The 27,344-nt window shown below is 39.1% G+C and overlaps 3 protein-coding genes across 6 annotated transcripts; 2 read left to right on the top strand and 1 right to left on the bottom strand.

The window, feature by feature from the left end:
- Window positions 1-513: 513 nt before the first annotated feature.
- RPF1 (ribosome production factor 1 homolog) lies at window positions 514-5,742 on the top strand. Its single transcript, XM_048312462.1, has 9 exons — window positions 514-708; window positions 791-847; window positions 1,673-1,753; window positions 2,131-2,226; window positions 2,937-3,090; window positions 3,624-3,706; window positions 4,565-4,746; window positions 4,833-4,959; window positions 5,318-5,742. The coding sequence occupies exons 1-9, from the start codon at window positions 553-555 to the stop codon at window positions 5,357-5,359; spliced, it is 978 nt and encodes a 325-aa protein (XP_048168419.1). The 5' UTR covers window positions 514-552; the 3' UTR covers window positions 5,360-5,742.
- A 171-nt stretch (window positions 5,743-5,913) lies between these two features.
- GNG5 (G protein subunit gamma 5) lies at window positions 5,914-10,469 on the bottom strand. Its single transcript, XM_048312463.1, has 3 exons — window positions 10,281-10,469; window positions 9,049-9,204; window positions 5,914-6,940 (listed from the first exon to the last, which is right to left on the bottom strand). The coding sequence occupies exons 1-2, from the start codon at window positions 10,359-10,361 to the stop codon at window positions 9,079-9,081; spliced, it is 207 nt and encodes a 68-aa protein (XP_048168420.1). The 5' UTR covers window positions 10,362-10,469; the 3' UTR covers window positions 5,914-6,940; window positions 9,049-9,078.
- Window positions 10,419-27,344, top strand: SPATA1 (spermatogenesis associated 1). Of its 4 annotated transcripts, none has more exons than XM_048312459.1 (14): window positions 10,419-10,600; window positions 11,985-12,114; window positions 13,002-13,108; window positions 16,541-16,658; window positions 18,705-18,758; window positions 18,855-19,179; window positions 19,292-19,522; window positions 20,005-20,131; window positions 20,276-20,336; window positions 20,927-21,044; window positions 21,789-21,914; window positions 23,727-23,896; window positions 24,929-25,027; window positions 26,017-27,344. In XM_048312459.1, the coding sequence occupies exons 2-14, from the start codon at window positions 12,079-12,081 to the stop codon at window positions 26,119-26,121; spliced, it is 1,677 nt and encodes a 558-aa protein (XP_048168416.1). In that variant the 5' UTR covers window positions 10,419-10,600; window positions 11,985-12,078; the 3' UTR covers window positions 26,122-27,344. The 4 variants fall into 4 exon arrangements, with proteins under 4 accessions (XP_048168416.1, XP_048168412.1, XP_048168413.1 ...); XM_048312455.1 differs by having other exon boundaries at window positions 19,292-19,537; XM_048312456.1 differs by having other exon boundaries at window positions 10,419-10,630; window positions 19,292-19,537.

Raw genomic sequence — 27,344 nt, 5'->3', positions numbered from 1 at the left:
TGAAGGGCCTTGAGGAGAAGCCGTGTGAGGAGCAGCTGAGGGCACTGGGTCTGTTCAGCCTGGAGGAGACTGAGGGGAGACCTCACTGCAGTTCCAGCTTCCTGAGGAGGGGAAAACGGGAGGCAGGTACTGATCTCTGCCCTGTGGTGACAGTGACAGGACCCGAGGGAATGGCCTGAAGAGTCAGGGGAGGTTTAGACCGCACATCAGGAGAAGCTGCTTCACCCAGAGGGTGGCTGGGCACTGGAACAGCTCCCCAGGGCAGTGAGCACAGCCTGACAGGTTCAAGAAGCCTTTGGACAATGCTCTCAGGCACATGGTGTGACTCTTAGGGTATCCTATGCAGAGCCAGGAGCTGGACTGGGTGATGTTGGTGGGTCTCTCCAGCTCAGCACATTCCGTGGCCCTGCGAGCACCATCCCGGCACTTCGCGCCGCCCTGACCGGAGCCGCCCCCAGCCCCGCCGGCCCGGCTCCCTGCGCATGCGCGGCGCCGCCCGGCGGGGCAGAGGCCAAGGGTGAGGGGCCGGCCCCGCCCCGCGGCAGCAGCGCCATGGCGGGCGATGGCAGCGGCCCCGTGCCGGGCGATGGCACCGACCCGTCCGCCCCGCAGCGGGTGCTCTTCCCGCCCACCTTCAGCGTGTCCGAGATCAAGAACAAGCAGCGGCGGCACTTCATGTTCCTTCGCTGGAAGCAGCAGCAGAGGAAGGTGGGGCGGGCTGTTGCCGGGGGGCGGGGGAGGCCCGGGTCTGGCGTGTCTGGCTAACGGAGCGCTGTCCCTCTGCCCGCAGGAGAAGTTGGCCCTCAAGAAGAAGCGGAGGAAGGAGCGAGAGGCCCTCGGAGACAAAGTAAGGGCTAGATGGTCTTTAAAGGTCCTTTGCAGCCAAACCATTCCATGATTGTATGCGCTCTGTGCTCGCTGGCTGTGGTAGCCTTCAGAGGTACTGTTGTCTAGCAGAGGTATCAAACAGCTGATTTCAGAAACATTGTTGTTCCTGTGTTAAACGATGCTGCAAACAGGCAGACTGAGTTTTAAACTGATGACATAAAAGCAGGCCACTCTTGAAAAGTTGTTTCTGATGTGATTGCTATGGCATTTGTGTTGACATTATTACGAATTATACTCTAATAGTAATTTGTATAAATTAAAACAATCAAATCTGACCAAACCGTGCTCAGACCAGTTACCTGCTGGATTCCAAGCCTAGTCGTGAACAAAGGTTTTGCTTTCTTTTCTGAACTGATTGAAGATAGTCAGATGCAAGTTCCTGTATTACAAGTCTCACAAGAGTAGTGTAAGTTAACAGGGTAAACATGAAAGGCTGTTAGTCATTAAATTGTAGATATGAAGGTTAAAAAGTGTTGCTGTTGAAAGCAGAATCCTTTTCTTTCATGGAAGAAATAAAAGTGGATAGAAAATTCCCCTCTATTTTTGTTTTGTTTTGAAAAGTGACACTGTTCTAGTGGTGCTTCTGTCCATCTGGTGTTCTCTGGTGTCCCAATACCTGTGCATATTTTTAATCAAACTTCTTTTTTAAAAGTGGCATCAAAGAAATACTACATCCAATTCTGTGTAGAAATATACACAATATTGTGGTAGTTTGAATGTGGTGTTTGCAATGCATTTAATAATTACGTGAATGTGTTATGTTAATAAACTTTATGTATTTTAGGCACCTCCAAAAGCCATACCAAAGACTATTGAAAATCAGCGAGTGTATGATGAAACCACTGTAGATCCCAATGATGAAGAGGTAACTGCTTTAATTTCTGCATGTGCTATTAAGTTGACCATTTTTTTTTCTAAGAAGGGACATAAACTGATTGATGAAACTGAACATTCACCACTTTCCCGTTAATCTGTTGATGAATTACTTTTTACACATGATGGGTTTAAGAGGTGGTGTCATTTTTCATTATCTATATGAAATAATTGCCTTTTGCATTACTGATATTGGTAGTAAAAGCTGCCCATGTTCATCACACTAGGTTCTTAAAAACATAAAACCCACACACCTTTGGATGATTAATTACAGAATAGATCTTGTGAATTGAAATTTAGATCAGATTGAATAATTGCTCATCAGTTATTTCGTACATGGTGGATTTAACAAGGCTTCTGTTCTTCCAGGTTGCTTTTGATGAAGCAACTGATGAATTTGCACCATACTTCAATAGACAGACAGTTCCCAAAATTCTTATTACAACATCAGACCGACCTCGTGGGGTATGTATGTTTTACTTGGAAAGTTCTGAGCAACCAACTGATTATTAGATACCAGGGTTTGATTAATGTACTATGATTGGTACATTAAAACTGAAAATAATAGCATTTGCATGGATTTTTTTTTGTCATTTTATTTAGTGCCCAACAATAACCTTGTATGTGTATGTAATCTGTTGGTTTCTCTAGCATTGTTTGTTTCCTCCATAACAAAAAACCAACCCTGTGCATGTGTTCTTATATTGAAATGATCAGCATTGCCTGATTGGAGAGACTACTGGCAAAAAGAAATTGCTTTAAAAATAAGAAAAAATACACCTCAAACAGTTCAGCTGAAAACTCAAGACATGAGTTCCTGAAGAAATAGTTGTATTTTATTTTGAGATGCCGTGAACTTTTTGTAAACCAGTGTCTTTAATAAATAGTGAGCGTGGAGATTATGCTTTTTGCATTTTCCTGCTTTTCTGTGATGGAGGGAGGGGGGAAAAAAAGTCCTTAAAAATATATATCTCTGGTGTGCTGCAGTCTTTACTGCCAGTGAATGTTTTTGCACTAACCGAATGAAGTAATTGAATATCTTCAAATCTTTACAGATATACTGGAAGTAATGTATGCTCAGGGAGGGTAATTGGAATGACCAACCCCCTGTTCTCCTGATAACTGAATTCAGTGCTGAATTCTGCACATTGCCATTTAACTCCCATGTTTTGCAGAGAACAGTGAGATTCTGTGAGCAGCTGGCTACTGTTATACCCAACTCACACGTCTACTATCGAAGAGGACTGGCTTTGAAAAGAATCATTCCACAGTGCATTGCGAGGGACTTCACGGATTTAATTGTCATTAATGAAGATCGCAAAATACCAAGTATCCTTTTGTGTGTTTATCAGGGAAAGAAAACAATTCTGTAGCGTGCATCAGAGACCTACTTTATTCTGTTTTCTTTCTCTTCACAGTGCAAATTACAGAGCTAAAAATCAGTTCCAACTTGAGTGTCTCATGGCTAATGGAACTGGGAGTGTGTAGATAGTTGGGACTTTTTTTTTTTGTAATGCATGGATAAGCACTGTTATTATTTCAGTAAATTTAACAGTTTGATTAATTAACAAATTTTTCTGACCAGGAAGATCCATTTTATTTTTCTGACAAGATAAAACATTACTAATTCGTAAGGGAGAAAGCAATAGAGGATAACTCTTGTTAGCAATTGAAACAAAATGTAACGGACATACTTGAGAAGGCTAGTTAACTAGTTTGGGAATGTATGTCTGAAAATTTAACAAAACCTTGGGCATAGATTATGGATCTAAATCTCATGTAATACCGCATTTTCCAAAGACTGTTCCTCTGTAAATTACGTGTTCAGTGTTACCAGCCTTTTTTTTTAACTTCGTGCACAGATGGTCTTGTTTTAAGTCATCTGCCTGATGGTCCAACCGCTCATTTTAGAATGAGTAGTGTGCGTTTGCGTAAAGAAATAAAGGTGAGACTCAAAAAAAATTTGAAAAGTGGGTCATCAGTTGGGCAATGATAAATACATCCAGTCTACTTCAACTGTCAAAACTGCATTTTGATATAATTCAGCTGATCTTGTAAAGGTGTTTTTCTGGTAAGCTAACAGGAGGCTAAGGATTAGTGTATACTTCATAAGCAGCATATTTCCATTTTCAAGCTTATTTGCTGAATTTCTTTAACTGCCAAGTATTTTATAATGTAAGTCTGACAAGTATTTTTAAAATGTCATTAAATAGCAGATGATAACTTTATCAATAGGAAATACCCCATGTCTAGCATACACACAATAGGGTATATAAAATCAGCAGTATAAAAGGTTTCATTAGCTGTATTATTGAATAAAACATAGTTCTTCTTACAGCCCTGTTACCTCTTCTGTAGTATTGCTTACTTAGCCCTGCTTACGTAGCCCTAAGGAATTTGCAGTAAAGTGTGTTTTCTTCTTTGATGTATGTATTCTCTAATCAGTTTTTATTAAAGAAGCCCATATATTCTCAGTCCCATATACCCTTAGTTGGTGTGAGTACAGAGGGAATACACCTATGATAGGTAGAGTGGATTATCTGCTGTAACAGGTTCTGCCAAGAGTAAGAATTGGTGCAGGAGAGAGAAATGTAAAATTACTTGTGCTTTTTCATTTAATTTATATTATTGAACCAAAGATCCTTATCTTACCAGCTGCTCCTTTACTTATGAAGTTGTGTTTGAAAAAATTATTAGGGCATGTTATCAGCCCTGTCTTCCTATTTCAAACACTTCTTTGATAATACATTAAAATCCTTTTGCATTCACTCTGTTCTTTGCATTCTTATTACTTTCATTTCAGCGAAAAGGGAAGGAGCCCACAGAACACGTCCCTGAAGTGATCCTGAACAATTTCACAACGCGGCTCGGCCATTCCATTGGCCGCATGTTTGCTGCTCTCTTCCCACACGATCCTCAGTTCATTGGAAGACAAGTAGCTACATTTCACAACCAGAGAGACTACATCTTTTTCAGATTCCACAGGTGATGTTTTCCACAAAACTCATTTACAAGTGAGAGAGAATACTCTTGTAACTTAATTCCTAATTTTAATTCTTTTCTTCCCCAAGATACATCTTCAAGAGTGAAAAGAAAGTGGGAATTCAAGAACTGGGGCCACGTTTTACATTAAAGCTGAGGTCACTTCAAAAAGGAACCTTTGATTCCAAATTTGGAGAATATGAGTGGATTCATAAGGTATGTCTTAATAATGATGAAAGTCCTGCTTGGGGAGACTAAACCTGACATGAAATGTACAAAAAAATCTTACCCTAGAAAAGCAGTGTAAATGCAGTTCTCAGTGTGGAAGTGTCTAACTAAAGTTTTTAGAGGTATATTTTGAGAAACATGCAAAGCAGAAACATTCTGCTGTAATCCAAGTCAAAAATAAAAATAGCAAGGATGATGAAATATCAATATACCATGACTACTTAATTTGCAACTCTACTATACCATAACTACATTTCACTGTCCACCCTGCTATAAAATGGAGTGGTCATCCTTGTTTGTATCCTGCATTAACTTCCTGGTAAACAACTTTTCTTTTAAATTTCAGCGTCGAGAAATGGACACAAGTAGAAGAAAATTCCACTTATAAGTGAAATCTGCCAATTGTGGGTGACCAGGAATACAGCAGCTGCTTTCAACTATGGCTGATCTTGGACTCCTAACTAATGATAATGATGCTGAACAGTATCTGTCTGCAAAAAGACAAACAGCAAACATTAAAATTTTCTACAGCAGCAGATCAAGTAGGATGTGCCTTTCTTCCTGTTTGTAGCCAACATGACAAGGACAGTGACTTTTTCCAGTTTAGGAGGAAAAACTATGGCCATGTTTGAACAACCTGTCATGTAGCTATCACTAAGGATTTGCCAGAAGTGCTGCTGTTCTGTAGAAACAGATTATGCTTCACAACATCAAAGACAGTAAATATGTTGGTTAAAGAAGTTTTCAAAATAAAGTATTTCTAGTTTTACAGTTTCGTTTTATTTTTTTCCATTAACCCAGACATGTTCAGTTAATCAGGTAAGAGATAAATATTTAAAACTTATTTCTAACTTACAGTATGCTGTTCCCTGACAGTATGGGCATAGTTTTCCAAAAAAGTTCTCCTATCCAGAGAACATGGAGAAGGCAGTATGCAATCCATGAAATCCATGATATTTTATTTCATTAGCATTTTGCATAAAAGAGGTGTGTTGCTCAAGTTACAAAAACAATATGCATAACTCAGGTATCTCTTTTGTAAATACCATATTGACAAAAAGTGTATGTGCCCAGAGCAGTTGAAAGTAAACAAAGACAAATGGGAAAGAATTCGTAAAACCTCCTTACAAGAAGTACATAAAGCTATCATCTAAAAATGCTGCTCAGTGACTATGTGAGGTCTCTGAGCAGGGCTTTCCCCATTAAAATTTTAAAAATGCTTCTTCAGCCTCACAGCTACACTCGAGTTGGTATTATCTGCATATAAACTACTGTTTTGCCTTAAGTTGGCACATTCAATGGCAGCTAAAAGGTCAAGTTTTCTTTGAGTTACTTTCTTTTCATATACAGCTGTAAGTGCTTTTTCATATTTACCTAATGAATAAGAAGGCTCATAGAGTAAGTTACCTCCTAGGGTAGAATTACTTTTTAAGATAAAGAATAATTTACTCTGTCTTTATTTGATGTCTATGATATGGGACAGCTGTATAGCTGAACTATAAACAGTCCAAAATTTTTTTCTGTTCTATTTCTGTTATGCTTCTAAGTATGGTACTGCTGGAGTCTCATTGTTCTGTAGGACTGTTAACCCCAGGCAGACTTGCAGCAGCACAATATTTACACTCCTTTCTCTGCTCTCCAGCTGCTACAGAGTGATGCACTGACTGTGAGGTGCCACCATACCCAGAAGTCAATCAAATTCTTACAGTAATTTCAAGACCAGACTAAGTCAAGACACTTTTATTTTTTGCTTGGCATATAAAACTGATTCCCTTATGAAACAGAAATATGTAACTAGCATACAGTTCATCTGGAGAGGTAGATGGTAAGAAGTTTGACGACAGTAGCACTTTTTAGAGTTAGATTTGGCACATTAAAGCTAAGCTTTTGTACAGACTTCAAACCAGGCCACTCCTTGAGGCACTCTGCCCATATACACATCAGCAGGTAGGAAAAGATGCTAAAAGATCTGAAAAACAAAACCAAAATCTAGTTAGAAAGGTATCGCTGCTAAATGAAGCAACTCTAAGAACACATATGTTCAGAGTATGCTATGGACAACTAGTTACGAAAAAATATCCTCTTTTTCCACAGCTCTTTTATAAAATATTAGTTTAAAAAATAAACCTTTAATGAAGCCATCCCCAAAGACACAATAAGATAATCAAAGCTCTTACAAAAGAACTGAAGCTTAGTGTCTCCTGGAAACCAAACTGCTAAGTGTAAGGATAGAAAACATTGTTCCCGGTCACTTTGTGCTTGCCAGAACACCAGGTATCTATTTTGCCTTTGAAAAGCAGGGAATTTGTTGTGTAACTTACAGATTACACTTCCTCTTCAGTGAGGTGGTGCTGACTGGGCAAACATGAACACTATTGGCTCATCAAGAAAATACAAGGAATTATGACTAAGAAACCACCTCTTTTCAGGAAGTGCCTGCAACAGATACTGCAAAGTGAAGGAGTTTCACATATAGGTAGTGTAACTAAAATATAAACAAGAGTTCCATTCCAAAGGCTGTACCTGAGAAAGAACATATAAAGCCTTTTATGCCTTGTGTATGCACGTGTGTTGTGAGACAGAGGAAACATTGTTTCCTGGTGTCCCCACCAAGGAATCCGGGAATTACTTCACCTTGGCAAACCTTCGTGGGGAATTTTATGTGTCACTGATTAAGTACAGTTTATTTAGCTTTGTATAAGTTATCAGTCTATAATGCTTACAATTATCTAATTCTGTCCTTGGATTAGTGCTTATAGATGAAGCTACACTAGCGTAGCATTCAAGAGTATTTTTAAAATAACAGTAGTTGGCGAAAATTCACAATAGAAGTACCTCTAAAAGCTACAAGAACTCTAAAGCACATTTCAGTTATACTGCTGTAATTCACTGCTCAAAACAATGTGGGAAGTGTTTCTGTTTGTTAAATAGTTAAGGATCTACTTCCATACTGTTACTACTCTGGTCTTTAAACATGGTTATTCATGCTAGTACACACATCTGGAACTCTTCTACAGTCTGCTTGAGGGGAGAACAATTTTAACAATCAGACTGTGGTCACCTTTCTATAAAGCTGCCTTACAGCACAGTATAAATTACAGTTCTTTGGATGATATAAGTCAGCTACACAACCAGAATTTTTCAAGGTTAAGACTCACTATGAGATTCCTAAGGATTGTGAACTACTGTTAAATATGTATCAGGTGCTTTGAAATAACGTCTGTGCTCTCATCTCCAACAGATCCAAATCAACCAGCAACAGGAAGAGGGAACATGGTAAAATTATCATGCATTTACTGCGGTCAAAATAACCAAGTTATTGTGACTCTCAGAGTTTAGGTGAAACTATTCTGGATCTAAAATTCACCTTTCTAAAGAGGTTAGCCTAAAATCTAATCACCAAAATGCCAGATGAGTGAGCAGTCTTCCTGGTGATAGCAGTAGTGCTAATGAACCTATGAAAGTTTTGGAATGAAAATCCAAATGAGTATTCCACTGTTTCTAGTTATTTAAACTGCTACCCCTGTAGTAGCTTACTTGAGTGGAGTATGGGCTTTTAAAACTAAATACTTTTTTTAAAGTATATACTTATTTCTTTTGGCATAGAGGGCATCTCCCCTCTGCAGTGGTCAGTGCTCTTCTTGTGGACCACCACCACTAATCTGTTTTTGGAACTGTTCTTTAGTTCTTAAACTTCTAAAGTCTGTTTTATCTGCCACAATCAGGATTCACCACATATGCTGTCAGGTGATTAATTCTATGTGAGAAAAGGGAAATAATACCCTTACAGAGAGGAAGATACAGCACAATTACTGTACAGCTTGGTTAGTCCGAATAGCAGCTCACTACTTTGCTACGGGTACAGAAACAGGTGGAAGCTATGCAACAGCAAAGTGCTACTCATAATACTTATGGACAGCCCAGTACAGAGCTGTGACCAGAAAAGAGGAGAAGGGACCAAAAATGGGGATCTAGACCAACACCAGGTGCACAAGTCGAATGTTTCTGAGTGCCTTTCATACAGCCTGTCTTATTTAAATGACAAAAGAGTTTATGAATTGTAATTCAAGAACTTACCACTGAAAGATACTGAAGTAGTTCACATAATTACAAAAACGAACAAACTTTCTGGGGTCTGAATGGATTTGTACTTGATGATACTCCCGTCAGTAGGGGATCATGTTGCGCATTCTGCAGGCAGAATTGCTTCAAGTCAGCTGCAGCTTGAGAAACCTAGTTATAATAAAAGCTGGTATTAGAATTCACTGAACACTCTTTACTGAGGATGTAACAACACTGAAAAGTAGAAAGAATACTATGGAATGATTCTGGAATACAGTTTATGCAGATTTTATACAATGTTTCATTGTAGTTTTTTTGTTTCTTAAAGACAAGAAGTTGAACAATGTAACAATGAAAACTAACTTGGATGTTTCAATTTCCATGTTAAACTTCTAAGTATGAAGGGTGACACACGAGCAGTATCTTGGAGATGGCTTTATTACATATACAAAGATCCTAGTTCTAGCATAAACAATTCAAAAATACTGTCTATGGTTTAACATGTTCTACTCGACTGAACTGGCATTTCATCCTCCCTTGGAAAGCCATCCTTATGATGAGATAATGGGGTTCTGAGCACCCTTATATGGGGTTTTTGGCATGCTTCCTAAAAACTGAACAGTGAAAAATTCTTTGTCTTGCTTTTCTTTGCTGTAACTCTGAACTCATAAAATAGAACGATCAAAGTTTCAAAAAGTTGCCTCTTCCACTGGCACTTCGTATCTGCAGTTTGCCCAGCGTTTCTCTGCCGTGCCGGGCGCAGTGTCGCCCGGCACGGCACAAGTTCAATGCACTTCGTGTGCCTGGCACCGACATCTCCATTTTGCCGTGCTGGGGCCAGCCCAGCCCGTTGTACGCCCCGGCTCGGGCCGCCTCTCCCCAGAGCCCGACGGAAGGGCGCTCCTCATCCCGAACGGGCAGCGCGGGCCGCGTCCATCGCCCGGGGGAGCGCTTCGGCCGGGGAACGACCCCGGAGCCCGAGGGGCTGCGGGGAGCGAGCGGCCAAGCCTGGGCAGGGGCGGCGGCGGAGGGGACCCGGCGGCGCTGCTGTTCCGGGCTCGCCTCGGCCGGGGAACCCCGACAGAGCCCCGGGAGAAGCCCGGGCGCCACCACCCAGCCGGGTCCGCGGGGCGGGGCGGGTCGCTGCCGGCGGCCCCGGCCCGGCCCCAGCGCGGCGAGCGCGGCCCCGGGGCGGTGAAATGGCGGCGCGTCCGCCCCGTCCCGTCCCGTCGCGGCTCCGCGCTCACCTTCACGCGGGTCACACTCGCCTCCAGGCGCAGCTGCTGCACCACCTTCTTCATGGCCGCCACGTTGGAGGAGCCCGACATGGCGGGGTTGGCGGCGGACTCGGCTCGGCACTCGCAGCACAACTTCCCGGCGCGGCTACAACTCCCGGACCGCGGCGCCTGCGCACCCGGGGCCGAGGCGGGCGGGGCCGCTCCGTGTGCCCGGGACGGGGCACCGTCTGCGGGCGCAGAAACAACCCGCGCCGCCGCGCATTGGTAATGGGGACTGAAAGAGGAGGCTACATTCACACCAAGGTGGCGAATCTTGGTGATAATATCCAGTGAGTTCCAAGTTTGGAGGTTATTTTGAGGTACAATGAATAAAGTGCCTAACTTTGCTCTTGCTAGCAGTTTGAGTGTTGACTGTAGCTTGGAGGATCAATTTACTAGTCCTAGGTCAGTGCAGAAAGTGCCCGGGGATGGCGGTGAAGCCTGGAGCATGGGGTGACATGAGGTACTGCAAAGTGCAGCATTCTCCGTGTAGGCAGGACCAGCGGCAGGAACCCTGCCTTTGGCTGGGAATGACCGGAGGCGTGACGGGGTCTTACACTCAGGCCATTTGTGGGAGCTTGCAAGTAAAGACACAGGCCCTGGCTGAGTAGGTGCTTCCCACAGACATGAGGAAATCTTAATTCCACAGTGCCAGGGTGAGACCTGGAAGGTCGCTTGGAAAGTCTGGTCACTCGTGCTCAAGAACAGGTGAATTAGAAGTAGCTGGGGTAGAGGCAGGAGGAGGAGAGAGATTCCTGTTGAGGAGATCAGAACAGCAAGGGAGTTCAGCAGGCTGAAAATCCAGAGGAGGTTTGTAACCTCAGGGGGGCTGGAACAGCCTTCAAAAATGAGAATACCAAGGAAACTCCTAACAAAAAGAGAAAGATGGAAGCAATCCTTTTAGCAGGGCCTGTTGCAATAGGACAGGGGGAATTTAAACTAAAAGATGGTTGATTAGTGTTAAAAGGAAGAAGTTTTTTACACAAACAGTGGTAAAAGCCTGGAACGGGTTGACCAGAGAGGTAGGAGATGCCCCATCCCTGGAAACATTCAAGGTCAGATTGGACTTGGAGTCTGGACAACCTGGCCAAGCGGGAGCTGTCCCTGCTCACTGCAGGGGGTTGGACTAGCTGACCTACAAAGGTCCCTTCCAACCCAAATCATTCCATGATTCTATAACAGTGTTAGGACAGAACCATGGTTTATAATTGATGGAGGTATTTTTCTGACACGGTTGCTCAGCACAGTCACATTTCCTTGGAGCACTGCGTTTGGCCGGCACAATGTGTTGTTTGTTGCAGTTCACAATAATTGTCACTTTATCAGAGCCAGGCCCTGCAAGAATATCATTTTGTGGGGACTTAGGTCTGTGTCTTTAGGAGAACAGTGGGACTGTGTAGAAAATTATATACTACCAAACTATTTTTATGAAAGGGGAGAAAATGTTAAGAGGACGTGCTCTAGGGCAGATCTCTTAGAGCCGCAGGGCTGTGATTTAGCAATTCCCCCAGTTACTTAGGTGATACTCACTTGTGTAGAAGGTGTGGTTGATTCTGTTTGCAGTTAGCTGGAAGCTTTCTGCTTCACCATAGACACAACTTCCATTTCACAAGTGGAATGAAGAACAGTAAATGAAAATAAAGGATATTTATGGAGTAACTTCTCTCATAACAGATTATAATGAAACTGGCTCTTAGAGAATGCTTCAATCAAAAAGAAAATTAGAAAGCCCACCTGGCATTTGCTGTGGTCAAACAGAGGGACCAACATGTCATTCAGTCAAATGAGACCTCGAACATCACAGGTGAGAGTTTTTGTACTTTTCCATAAAGATTTTTTAGATTTCACAAATAAAAATAAAAATTTATTAAAGTAAGGTTCTAGAAGACCTGAGAGGGAAAAAAAAATTGTGCTTTTAAAATAGTATATATAGAAATAATTATTTTCTAGTTAACATTAAATCACTCAACACTTGCAGAAATATTTAATATAGCTTATTTACATGACTTCTAGTTATAGGGAGGTGTATCATCGTTGTCAATACTATCTGATTTTTACTAAAAATATCAAGACCTGAAAATTAGTAGTGCAACAACTACCACAGGTCCAAACACAGTCTAAATGAACCTTGCTCAGAGCCAACTTAGTTATTCTTTTTGCAGACATTAGCAGGAGCATTTTTGTGTTTTCAAGGTAGCTAATATTATTAACAACAGTCAGAAACATTTTGAATTTTTTTTCCTTGATGACAAGATCAAGTTGTGGTGCTGTTTGAATCAAGCTTTCAGGGCTTTGCATTTTTAATGAGATGAACAAAGGTAGGATTTCAGCTGAGGGATACTCGTAGTCATGACACTGTCCAGAGTATCAACTGTTTTTGGTAAGATCTCTCCATTGCTGTCACAGTGATACATAGCAGTAGCACAGGCTCTCTATTATCTCACTTCCATTGTGGAGCTTGTTCTAATGTGAGTTATTTTGATGCTGTCAGCTGGCATTCAGTCACAATTTGCTCTGCTGTCACTGTTCTCACTATCTAGTCATCACTGTGAGACAGGGCCTCACTGTTCTGGTCCCTGTGCTAATATCAAAGGAACCATTCCTGCCAACACAAACTAGAAGTCCACCTATACAAAACAAAGTGTATAGGAAGAGGATTGTAATACATTCACATCTGTTCCTTTTTTTTAGCTGATGGAGCTTCATGTTTTTTATGTCCCAGCAGAAGTGTGGAACTTCAAGCTGAATACAGTTCCTGTAGCTCTTACTAGCAAATTCATCTCAGCTGGATTTATAAGGTAAGTGCAGTCTTAGGTTTCATGTATGTGGTAGGTCCTTCAGTCTTTCAGTCCAACTGTTGCTCTAGAGAGCACAGTTACATCTGTCAGCAGAAACTTGATGCCTAATTAAATTTCTGGAGGGTAAGTGGTGACCATAACTAACATTATGTTCATTTGTACTGTATTGGGCTTAGCTCCCTTAGACCATTGAAAAGCACTTCCAGAGCAGTGCTAGTATTTCTGCAGAATAATTTATATTGTAAAATCATATCTTTCTGTCTCCTTGAGACTGATTATCAAAAGCTGGAATTCTTTTGGGCAAGAGGTCAGCTTCGAGACAGTGGCTTGGTGAAGACAGGATAGCCTGTCAGTTCCTGGGAACAGGGATGTGATGATCTGAGCCCTCTCAGTCCAGAGAAAGAGCTGAAGCCTTGTTTCTCAAGGGGAAGCATTACAGCCCATGAACCAGCAGCATTTCCTCTTTCTTCTTGAGCAGTGAAAGGCTGTGCACAGCACCATGTGCTATGTGTGCTCTCAGGTAGCTGTTTAAAGGACTTAGTGAAGGAATACCCTGGCTCCCAGTCCTAGGTTCAAATCTGGCACAGAGAGTTGCATTTTTAATCTTTCATAACTTTGAAAGTTTTATTTATACTCCTAAACACTTTACTCTCAAAATCTGTGTGTATCTGGTGTGGTAAGAAGTTGTAGATCAAGTAAAGTAAAGACGTGTGTTGAAACGGAGCTTTTACATGCACCTTGTCTACACCTGTGCAAAACCTGTCAATTCAGCTTAAACTGCAGGGAATAGAGGTTTTAATTAATTTAAATTGAGTCTTGTTTTATCCACTTAAGACAATATACAGTGTAGCTGAAAAGACTGACAGTGGTCAGGTATGAGCATGTAGTGCAGAATATATTCATTCTCACAGCTGCTTTTGTTGAAAGGCTGCTCAAAATCAGACAAAATAAGTGCATATACCCATTTCATGCTGTTCTAGTCAGCAGCAGAGGTGCAGAACACGTCTGAAGTGGTAACTTCATTTCATGTCATGGACATCTGTCACTGCCCTATAATATCTAGTGCAAATTTATTTCACTGAGGCATCAAATTAAATTAGGATCCTCACTGATTTCAGTGGGTTTATATTTGCCTGGGTATTGTTTTTTGCTAATGACTCTTAGATACTTGCTAATTAATTATTCTATGGGTACTATGCAATGCTGCAGTACATTAGCATTAACAATAACTAGCACCTGGTCAGTGAATCCCTGTGTTTAAAAACAAAAAATATTTTTAAAATCTTCTTCTATTATAATCCAAGAGAGGGAATGGCAGCCTTGCTGGTACTCCTATGGCTTGGACATTGTTCATAGCTCTGTTGTTCAGTCAGCTTGACAATCCTAATACTGTCTGAGTCAGCCTTACAAAGGATTCCTAGGTCAAAGTACCGGCCACTTCCATTAGCTGTGAAGTTAGAAGAAGATATTAAGGGTGTAATTGTCCGTGGCCCTGAGTTCTTGGTCCTATGAACTTGATTTCTCAGCCTCTGTGAGCTTTTTTTTTTTTAATTCCTCATTCCTCACCACAGAAGCTAAACTTTTATTATTTCTAGATGAGATGCAATGAACTCTTTTAAAGTTACAATGAACTCTTTTAAATTACTTTTAAAGGGACACCCTGAAGGAAGTGACTCTTATGTGACTGTTTTCTGCCAGCCAGTGGCAGCAAGTGACAGACTAATATTTTTGTATTTTCCTAGCAGCTGCACTGGCAAATAATTTTTAGATAATTTTCTGCTGAATATCTCAGGATCTGGGTACCTAGATACTTTTCTCTCATTATGCATTGTAGATACTTAGATGTTTTCCCTGCTGTTCATAAATGCCTTAATTTTAGGTTTGCTTGCCGATTTGGACAGGCCTTATCAGTGAAGGGTGTGCAGTGTTAGAATTGCCTCTGAAAGAGCTTGCATTTATTTGGTTTCAGAAGACCACTCAAGGGGCATATCTTCTCTGAGACATCAGCTTGAAGAAATTGTTGTAAATGAGGGATATTTGAATTACAGATCACCCATGTGCCTCACATAAGTCATGTAAGGATGTGTGTTGATATATGTATCCATCATCCACATTTGTCTTTATACAGTTAAAATAAAGGATGTTAAGGACAATATCTGCAGCAAATGTGGGCGAAACGATGGCTGGGGAAGAAATAAGCAGGAGCCAAATGTACAGGAACTATGTCGTGTGGCCTAGATGTGTCCTCTGTGCAGACTTTGGTCTCCTCTGCTGCATGCCTGTGCTCCTTCTTAAGAAGGGTCCTCTAAGTCCAGGGTGTTTGAAATAATACAAGGGAAGCATTGTAGCCCACTGAAGTATTGTGTTCATGAGATGAAAATGACTGTTTTTATTATGTACTTGAGGTGTGAACTGAAGGCCTATAGGGCTGCTTGCCAGTGCAAACAAACCTTGACAGGTTAGTGTTGAAGACCTGTTCAAATGGAAGACATGGCAGGTTCTTGACTATACAGTTTGCTGGGAAAGGCATGTGCTGTCCCCCAAGCTATGTCTGTGCATTGCTGGAGGAGTGAGAGCTGCCTGGACCATAATCATCCTACCACTTAATCAGTGTGGGTGATTAACAGTCTCGGGCCTGAATTTGTTCTCTGGTTTATCTTATATGGCAGCAGAGAACAATTAGCATTGCCTATGCTGTGCTGCAGAGCTTTGGTGTGCCTCTGGCATATTTGGATTTATCGTGCAGAGATGCTTTTTATTCTGTAGTGATTTTTCTACTGAGCTCATTACTTTAATATTTGCATACTTTCAAGTAGTACATTAAATGATGCAATTCATATTTGTGTCAGCATTCTCAAATCACAGTGGAAATGTTCACACTGCAGTGTTTGGTTTTTATTTAAAATACATTTGCATACACACATGCACACACCCAACTATAAATTTGTGTTGGAGAAGACAAAAGCAAAGGAATGTGCCTGCTGCTTAAAGTGGAGAGTGATGAAGGCTCCTCTGGCCCTGGGTGCTTGAAGGGAATGTTCAACAGTCCTGAACCAGCCCCATGACACTTTGTCACTTATATGGAAGTGCACAACTGTAGTTTCCAATGTTGTTGTTACTCATCTGCAGATGAGCAACAGCATTCTGAAGAAGTAACTTTCAAATTTTGTCTGCTTCCATATTCTCCCTTTGTATGAGGCTTATAGAATGTGAGTATTGCTAGTTAATGTTATGACAGCCCTTACAGTGCAGTGTTATGACTGCCACGCCAAGGCTCTCTGGTGTAACTGGGTTCAGTTCTAGGACATAGCTCCTAGTTTTGGTCATTCTGTCTGTGCAAGCCAGCACGTATAGAGCATTATCTTCCCCCTCCTACTAACTAGCCATCATTATTTGATCTTACAGATGTATTAATGAATGACAACATTCTAGGGTGTCTCCTCACATCACATTAAGAGTGCTGCGGGAGAAGCTTGGAGAATACCTGGGTGGAGTGATAGTTGCAGATAAATTCAAATTTTTAAAATGCATTGGGAAAAAACTAGTAGTGGTAAGTTAATATTTTTTTTTTCTTGAGCACTCTTCTGTTTTATAATGTAAAGGAGATATTTCATTCCTGTAGATGAGATAATATCACATAAAGTAGAGATAACTTTAGGAGCACTGTTAGCACTTCTTCTAAACATGCTGCAGCATAAGCTCTTGTCAGAGCACATCTACTTCCCCAAGTGCAAAGGCACAGCTGGACAGTTATATTAGCAATACCCTTTAAAGCAAGGTGTAATTAGTTGCCATCCAGTGAAAAGATGCTAGTATTGATAAATCCATGGATTAAATATGATAAATCTGGTTACATTACAAAAAACCCCAAACTCGTAAGTTCATTATTACCTGCATATGGTTGGGAATATGGCAGTTGATGAATTAGCAATGGAAGCTCAGTCAGAGTTCCTCTAATGGCTGCTGCTGTGACCTGCCCAAAAGCATTTAAGACATCATTCTCTGAATGGAAACTTCTCTGGATTTTCCACTGTTTAGTCCAATAATATAGCCTGAGATGCAAGTAATAAAACCCCTGCATGGGTGAATCATAACTGTTCCTCACATTGATTCTATATGTATATTTATATCTTACAAATTATAGCTTAAGATTAAATGAACTTGAAAATTAGTCCAACAGAAAGTTTGTTGATGTAATACACAAAGATTTAAGTAATTTTTGTAAGTATGGAGTACTTTTTCCATGTTTCATTTCACCTGTTTCTCATGGATTTGGAAATTAACTACAAGCAGGAAATTTGGTGCCATTCTTATTTCATTTCTAGATGAATTATCACTGAAATAGTGATAATTCTCTCACAGAAGACTAGAATAAATACTAAGTAATATGCTAAAACTAGGTGGAAAGACATGAAAAGAAACTTAAAAGACTGTGGTACAATCTAAATTGGAAAGTATGCTTATGTTTTCAATGAATTCAGGTCTTTTTAACTGGATGATGATAATAAGTAAGATGGTGTATTTTCTTGCCCACATAGTTTGGAGATAAATGGAGAAATTTTTCAGCCTCCTTTATAATGTCAGCAGATGAATAAAATGTTTTATGTTAATAGAGAATTAAAGATACTGGTAATCTACATGAAGATTTAGAGACAAATTAAAGGTACAGGTTTACTTTGAGGTGCTTACTGTTGCTTGATGTTTAAATTTATAACAAAGTGTAAAGCAATAAACCAACTGGTTTATTTGTTGTTTAGGGTCATGGTAACCTCACTGAATTACATCTCCATGATTAAATATTTGTTGAGTGTTCTCTCTCTCAGTCTTCTGTTTCACAACTCTAACAATGTAAGCAGAACTAAGAGCTGTGCTCTATTTGCAAGCAGGGGTCTTTTAAATGAAAAGACAAACATAAACCAAAGTCATGTTCATTTGCTCTTCCTTTTTTGCATGTAACCTGTGTGTTTAATTCAATACAATGATTTAGATGTAAGTTCAGATTCTTTTCTTTTCCTTACGTTGGAGCACATCTTTCGAATACACATCGACTATTTTAGACTTTGTTTTTAGGACAACTGTTGAAATGTGGAAGTGTATGTCACAAAGAATATGAAGGAAAATGATAAATACAAGAAGACGTAGGATAATATTAGATTTTTTTCCATATACATTAAATATTTTGCGGTTCTGTATTAGGTGAATAGAGAAAATTATGTGAGACTCAGCATTTCTGTCCAGATTCAGCTTGAAGCAACTTTTGATAAAGAAAGTTGAAAACGTTCTTTTCCTGTGACTGTTGGATAAGATCCTTTGAACCATAAGAGAAAGGGTAAAGGATAAAAAAAAATATTCAGTATATGCATGTAATCTTTTGGGTCTGATTAAGATTTTGAAAAATAGACAAAGTTTCAGAACTATGTCAGAAAATATAATTGTATTCTAAGATTATTTTTCCCCATAAGGTTACTAGAGATTATAGTGCTGGTTATGAAAAAATACAGCATGTAAAAATGTCAGTAGAATATATATGTCACATGCAACATGATGGATAAAAGAAGTATTGTATTTTTTATGTTTCCATATTTTATCTTCTGAGGTGAAAGCAAAGCAGGAAACAGAGCTGGAACTGAAGTCATTTGCTCCTCCTTATGTAAGTATTGAATGGCTTGTAAGGTACCTTTTCAGAAACTTTACATTGCACCTCCTCTCTTTTGTCCTGTCTGATGAATATGCTGTGTATTTTCAGGCACTTTATCCTGAATTGTATTTATTACCTGGAGTGGGGTATTTTGAAGATGTTTATCCATTACCATCATCGACTCAACAAAAACATCACTTTATTGAAGAAGCTAATAGGTTTGGTCTTGGATCAAGATTATCCAGTCTTTGCCAACAGAAACCTGAAAAAAGCAAACCATTTTTAGAAAGTGTACAAAGCAGATGTCAGGTAGAAAGTCTGGAAGTGCCCAGTCCTGTGGAATGGGGTGAGAAAGAACCTGTTCCAGTTTCACACACAAACAATAAGCAAGACAATAACAACAGCATTCAAGAAAACCAGTTTGGAGAAAAAGGTAAGCTTAACCAGTGTAGTGAAGGAGGATGATGAATGAGAAGAAAAATAATTATCACGGTTAACATTTACAATAAAATAATATCTGTTTCATATTATCAATTATTATGCAGATCAAAGTGGATCTGATGGACCTTTCTTCACACCAAGTCATTCAAATCCTGCAGATCAGGAGTCTGGAAAGTGTGACCTGGTGTTACAGAGCTCTGAGCAGAATCATCTCAGCCAAGATCAAGAAGACTGTGATGCTCCTAAGTGGAATGACAAATCCAAAGGAACTGCTCTTACTCATGTAAACCATGGTGATGAACAAGGCCAGGATAACCAAAGACTCCAAAATCACATTAAGTATCAAAAGGGTACAAATGTTTATTGTTGTCTTTTTGCTAAAGCAAGAGTTCTAGAAAGCTAGCAAAGTAAAGCTAAGTTTTAAGAAATCTGTAATTAAAGCGTGAGCTGGAATAGCACTATCAGAACAATATTCTGGTTTTAAAATAATAATATCTTTCAAAGAGATGTAGTTCTACCTTGTAAGTCCTTCATTATCACTGTGTGCTGATATAACCACTCTTCTATAGTTGATACATATGTCTAATCACCAGAATTAGTCAGGTACAAATTCTTATAACAAAAATACCCTTTTTTTTTCTTTATTTCTTTCTTCTGTTATTCATGGAACATTTCCAAATCATAGAGATAACACCACTTGCTGTGTTAATTCACTGAATTTCCAATATAGGTTGGAAAGTCCAGTCATTGACAGTCAAACCAACCTGATTTTTGCAAGTGTAATCAATATATTTTTTTCATCACTATCCTGTCACAGAACTAACAAACATAGAAAACAGTGAGCACCAAAAAGAAACCAAATTAAGAAGAAACAGAACACAGGATGCTGAAATTTTTGAAATAATGGAAGACCAAACTACAGATTATGTCCACAAAAAACAAAGGTTAGCAAATAATGAATCTTCTAAAATAATGGATAATATTAATTCACCAATACAGACTTACTTTACAGACTTTAAATAAATTAAAGGAGGGAAAAAACCATTTCATTCAGTGAATTTTCACTTGCTTTTTGGATTTTACCTTAGATTGCAGCAAAACAGAACTAAGAAGACTAGAGCTGATCTTGGTGAAAAACTGGATAATCAGGTATGTTTTTCAAGGTAACACTCCTAGTAATCTTGAGCAATAGATATAGTCCTCCACCTAGAAACAGTCTAATTTTGTAAGACAGGTGACTCATTATAAGTATGAAAGATTTGAGAATAATTGAGAAAAGTTAATTCATGCACTGCTACTTAGCAGATTTTCTAGTGAATATTAACTATATTTCTAAACAATTGAAATTTGCAATTACAAATTCTAGTTTAGAAATCAGCAGTTTTTGATTTCATAATCAATTAATCAGGTGGCTGTTTTAAGGCCCTGAGTTCCTGGTCTTGCATGGGAATGTCAGTAAATTGTGGGGTTATGAACATGGACAAGAACAGTTAGCAATAATCTATGGTTTTGTCTGTATGTTCTCTGTGATGTAAGTGTTCAGTGTTCTCGTTTTGTTTGCAGAAGTCCAGCTGTTTGTAATTTAGTAATCATGTGTACTGGTAACAGAATAAAAAAGCCTACCTGCAGAATTCAAATTCAGCCCTCCCATTCACTCAGGCCACTTTCAGGGCATATGTCTAATGTAACTATTCAGGATTATGGTTATGTACTTACAGTTGCGTCTTTTGACTCTATAGGCAGATGAAAACAAGCAAAATCATCTTACTTGTCCAAAAGAGTATATTTCACCTCCTAGTCCACCTTTTTTGGCGCTTACTGTAAATCCAGTTCAAGTTCCTGTAATTCAGGCAGCAAGTGAGTACATGATTCCAAGAAATTGCAAGGAAGTGAACATTTAATCAAGACTGAAGAGTCAATGAAGATGTAAATACCTACTTTATGAAAGGATTTGTACATACATTCATTCTCAGTATTGTTATGAATTTTAATTTATGGTTAGAAAATTCCAGGTATTTATGATTGCATGGGCTGTCCTTGCACTTGGCAGGTTCCCAGCACTAGAAAACCCAGCTTGTGGAGTTGTAGATTGAAGGAGAAAAGGAGGGAGATCAGATGAAATACTGCAGGCTCAAGTGAGAATGTAGCAAAGAAAACCAGAAGTAGTGTTGCTGAGGAGGAGGATAGTGAGAAGTTAAGTGTTTGACCTCTTGTTGCAGACTAGTGAAAGTCTGAGATATTGTCCTGCCAGCTGGACATTGGCAAGAGTTTGCAATGTATGGAGTGAATACGTTTCTTGATTACATAGTTTTAGTGATACATTGTCTAAACATATAGAAGGATGTTTGTCTGTGTGTATGTGTGTGAATGCCTGGATGAGTGATAGATTTCTCCCTTTTTCTAAAGCACCAGCCATGTTGAAAAGTTAGATTAAAATGACACCCGATTAAAATGAAACCCGATTAAAATGAAGTTGTTTCTACTGCTTGTTCTGACAGAGCTTTTGGCATGATTTGTGATGAGTGCCTTACAAAAATCTTGACTGATCCTTGGTACTTAGAGTATTCAGATGCTTGCTAAATAGAATTGTAATATCTTTAGAAAACAAGATGGCAGAACAATTGCAACAAATGAAGAAAGACAGAAGGCACATGGAAAAATCTAGAGAAGAGCTGATCAAAAAAGCTAAAGGGCTGCTGGAACAAAATAAGCTGAGGAGATACCATGGTACACTTTTAATTTATTTTGGAATTTGGAATGATTGAGAAATTACACTGAAACCAATGGGAAAATATTTGTCTCCTTGTCAGTGAGCTTAATTACAGAGAGAGCAGTTTGCTAACCAATAGCTCCAAGAAGACTCATTTTGTGTAATAGCATGCTAGAAAAATTCATGGTTGCAGTGTTTCCTTCCACTTTTTTTTGGTGGTATATTTTATAAAGTTAAGATTATTCTGGCTTTCATAAACTATTCAAGTTGTGTCTCATGGACGTGCAGTGTTCAGAGAGCTACTGCAGGCTGCTTCTCTCTGAGGCCCAGGGCAGCTGACATATTCTAATCCTGCCTTTGGCTGGTGCTTACAGAGGCTTATACTGTGTTGATAGAGCTTCAGGTAAATTGCAGCATAATAATTTTTGTTCTTCCCATCTCATGGGATTCAGCTTACGACATGGAAGTTACAAGCCTGTTGTGACAAGCTTGACAAAGCTTGGTTTTTAACAAGGTCAAATCTCATTAAAATCTTACACAAATTTCCTTCGTTAAATTATTTTCAAGTTTATACTTAAAGCTATCTTCCCTAAGTCACATCCTGGTTATACAGAGATGAGATTTAATCATTTTGATGTTTTGAGATCTTTCTCTTTTTGCTTAAAAATAGCTATGTCATTAGGAATCTTAAATATTACTTGTAGCTCATTGAAAGGAGACATCAAGCCAATTCTTTCAGTTATTCTCTAAGGACATGGCTGCACTGCACTCCACAGCATGGGGAAGCTGTATTTAAAAAACCCCAAACTTGGGTACTTGAAGAACTCTGTAGTAGCATGGAGCTGCAATGCAAGCTAGAGATAAGCCCTAAATGGCTCCTGCATTGTCTTAAATTATGTTATCCAGTTAGGTAAAATAAAGAATATTTCACAAGGATTCAAACAGCTTCTGCAGGTTCTTTAAGAAGTGTCTGTACCTCTGAAATTTTTTTTCTCAAACCTGTAGAGTTTCATAAGCAAGGGCACGTAGCAAGCATGTTTCTTTACAAGGTACTAAGGAAAGAGCATTTTCTGCAGGAACAGCCATCCAGTCTGTATTTGATATCCTCCTAAGGCTGCCATGCTGGCAGGCACTCTCAGTTACATGGTGTAGAGTCCTCCAACAGCCAAGTTCTTTTGGGAATGTTTCAGTCATCCTGGTTCCATGAAGTATGCCTCGAAAGAAGGGATTCATTTAAGACACTGCAGGTATGCAGTGGCCATAGACTGCCACAACGCATACAGGGGTATTTATGTGCCAGCTCTTGACAGCACATTAACAACATGGGAGGAACCATAGTGAAGTGTAAACTGTTTCCCATAATTTGGGATGTCAGTATAAAATGAAGCTGTTCAAAATCTCTGGCCATGAAGAGCATAAATTTTGCCTGAATCTCCAATGCTACATTTTCTGCTACAGTAGAGCTATGGAATTCAGACTGTGCTGGGCATACCAGTCTTCACCAGCCAGGAGCACTTAAACATGCAGCAGAACCTGCAGAACAGCCAGGCTGAATAAAACTTGGGGTTTGAACCCTGTGTTTTATCCCACTGGACAGATAGAGCCTTTTGTTGCAGATGTTTGTGTGAAAATTCAGTTGCATTTATGGTGAATGTAATTTTAATGAAGATTTTTTCACTAAATGTTTATTTTAAAGAAACCTACTGCCATGTTTCAATGTGTACATTGGCCAGCTGAAGCTTGTGAGGTGAGCTGGTCGTGACTGTCTTCAGCAGACCTTATGGTAAGGTGAACAAGAGTGAACACACTATTACTGTTTTCCTGTGCAGTTCGTGAGGAATGGAAAAAGAAGTACTTTGAAACTAAGAAAGCTACAGTTTCACTGGAGGACACTTTAAATAAACTGCGGCAAGATTTAGAGCTTTACCACCAGAAATTGCTCTTGCAATTGGAAGCCAGAGCTAGCCGACAACGACAAAACAATACAACAAACTCCAAGGTACTTGCTTGTATTATTTTATTATCTCTTTTTACACAGTCTGAGGGGTTTTTGTATAAAATATAAAGTAAAGAAACAAATTTATCGCCAACCAATGACTTGTAAACTAGCTTTAGCTCAGTGATTTGAGGGACAGAATTTCTTCAGGCCATTTGTCTCAAAAAGACTGCAGAAGTGCTTGAGTCTGAGCACTTGTTTCTTTCTGCTTTCTGTTGGTACCTTTTTGTAACAATACCACCTTCTGTTCAGTATAGTCAATGAATAGTTCAGCTCTACTTTGTTCCCATCATTCCAAATTTCATACACGGAAGTAATGAATGTTTGGAGGACAAGAAACGTTTCTGTAGCTTTTGAAGTCGTTGTACTTCAACTATTGTGCAACTGTGCATTTCATAGGAAGTTCAGAGAGGGATTAAAAAAGAAAAGATAAAAGAAAAAGGGGAAACACCCTTTCCAACAGTTGTCTGCTAATTTTCTAAATGCATTAATGGAAGCAAGTCTGTTGGCAAAATTGAAGCTAGTCTAGGAAGAATAAATGTCCCCTTCTTGCATCTGAAAGGTGCATGTATGTACAATCTAAGAGTGTACATTATATACAAATGTGTATTATTTGAGCTATCTTGAAATATCTACAAGATAAAAATATGAATAGGGTTGACATTGCATTACTGGCTATGTTCAGACAGGTTATTGCTCCTTGTGAGGGCCATATCAGGGGTGGGGTTTTTTAGGTCTCCCTGACTGGGCACAAAGAGGCTTTATATGAAGGGATAGGCACAAGGTAACATTCCTACAGCAGTTCTGCACTGGCCAGCACCCAGAGAAGGTAGCCAGGATTTAATGAGCTGTTAGGCTGAGCACAAGGGTGCTCCTCACTCCTCATGAGCAACGTGCTGGCCAGGCAGGCATCAGGCAGGTGGGAAAGCAGGGAGTTGGAAACAGGTTAGAGGGTTGTTTCTGAGTAGTGAAGTAGCACCCAATGAGGGAAGAGATGCACTAATGCTGCACTTCAAGTTTTGTTGTTTCACACAGAATTACACAATCATCCAGATTGCTACAGTGCAGCATGAACTCGATCAGCTGAGGAAGAAGCTAGATGATACAAAAATGAAACTCATAATAGAAATTAAGGTACTTCGCCTTTTAATTAGAACAGTCAAAATGTGACAATATGTTAAAAAAACTAGAACTTACAAATTATTGGATTATATTTGCTGAAATATAATAAATATTTAAATATGTATTATGTTATACTTTTCTATTTAATATATAATTATATTTTATATATTTAAAATAAATAAATATTCTTTTAAATAATATAAAATATAGTAAATATTTGCTAAACAGTTCTTGTTTTACACTGTTAGTTTTAAGGTGTTAGGTGTTGTAACTTCATCACTCGAGCCAAATTACCCCAGAACACCAGATATCAGATGATTTGGAATGTAAGGCATCCAAACAACTTAGATACTCAATGTACTATATAATCTAACGTTCATAATCTTGTTCATAAAATTCCCATTTCATTCAAAAGGTAATTGAAGAAATATACCTGATGTGGTGAGGCATTGATCAGCAATAAATAGACCATGGCAAAAGAAAAAAAATTGTTTAAAGGGAAAAAAACCCAACCAACCAACCAAAATAAAAAAAAAAAAACCCTATCCAAGCAGATGGCAGACCTCTCCATCAGCTTTATTCCATATCAGTGCTGCCTATGACACTTTCTGGAAGGAAGATGTAGTACAGGCCTTCATACTGGGTAGCTTTCCAGCTCTGAAATAGGAGTGTTCTACATCACAGAGATTGCCCATACCCCTGTTTACTGGGTACTCCAGGGTGGGTGTATTCATTATGACTTCTCCATTGTCTAGCAAGGAGTGGAAAGAACAATTTAACTTTGCAGTTGTCTCAAAAACATCAAGGCAAAGTATAGAACAAAGAAGTGCTAGAACTATGCTATCTAATTAGACATGTAAAATTTTAAAGATGAAAGATGTATCCTGTATTCAGCCATCCTGTATAAAATATCAGTCTTAGTTATATAAACCTATATGCATGTCAGCTCCAAAAAAAGCTTCCTTAAATTGCCATTCCTTAAATTATGGGTTCTTTTGCAGATGAGAAAGCAGGCAGCATCTGACTTACGAGCACTGAGAGCGGAACTGACACAGAAGAAGATTCATTCAGCTTTAATTCTCCAGTCCAGAAAATCAGGAATTTAAGAAGATGACGTGACTAACATCTGTAAAGTCTACAGCAGCTCTCTAGTGTATGTAGAAGAGAATTTCAGAGCATTTGTTTGTATGTTCTTGAAGGTATTTTGTAAAAAGACATCAACTATATAAATGTTGTGGAATTTGGGTACTAGGCTACTGAGGTAATGCAGCTCACTTCTTTTTAAATCTCACTTACTGTAAGATTAGTCAGCTCCTTAAACATACAGTTCAAGCTAGTAATGTGTCTAAAACTAAGATGTTATTTTTAAAGTGCAAATTAGTTAATTGTGTAACATCCCAGTGGTATGCTGATGTTCTTTGATTAACTACATAGCTACTAAGCAAATAAACCTAAAATCCATAACCTCCTGTTCTTTTCAGGCACACACACTACATTTTTGAGAAATTATTAAAATGCAGTTTCTATAGAATTACAGCAACAGTAATCCTTTATTTAGCTATTTACTGGAATATGTTTTTGGCATTGTAAGTATGCCTATCTATAAATTAGCAATGTATCATTACTGTATTACTATGAAGCATAAACAAAATCTCAGATAATCTCACTTTATTTCATATCTAGCTGGTTTTGTTCCCTCTTTTATTAGGAAAGCCACTTGGACATTAGCTGTCTTCTGTAGTTCGAAAGCTTGCCTGAAAGCTTTCTTGTGGACCAGTATAATGATGATCCTGGTCCACCTTACACTCTTGCATATTCTGTCTTTCCTCAATTCCAAGGTCATGCATGTGCTGAGATTAACAATTCTCTGAAAGAGGAATCAGAAACCTCTTCATAGGAATTTTTTTCTAGCTTTTGTATTTGCCTCTTTGCAAACCAGGTGTTATTATATTAAGCAGAAGAATAACATGTTAGGAATTAATCTCAGCTAAAAGGCTGTCAAGGCTGTATTTATTACTGGAAGTGAAACACTCATGGGAAATAAGTTATAGGATAAGAAAATTATGCAGCTCTCAAAAGAACTAACTTAGAAATGTCTTGAGTCGAACCACCCATTATCCAATTTATTTTCTAAAAAATAGGACTTAACAAAGATTTTAATGCCAAAGGATTAAATAAATTATTAAAACTACACCCACTTTTGCTCAATTCAGGGTTGAAGCTCACATTTTCTATTTCAGAATTGTGTCTTGTATCTTAAATAAGAGCAGGCTATGAGCTACTGGAAAATCAGAACCTAAATTTAAAATATAATGTTATCAATTAATGA

Source organism: Corvus hawaiiensis, chromosome 9 (assembly GCF_020740725.1).
Source record: "Corvus hawaiiensis isolate bCorHaw1 chromosome 9, bCorHaw1.pri.cur, whole genome shotgun sequence".
Taxonomy (NCBI): Eukaryota; Metazoa; Chordata; class Aves; order Passeriformes; family Corvidae; genus Corvus; species Corvus hawaiiensis.
This window is presented reverse-complemented; position numbering and strand designations above follow the sequence as displayed.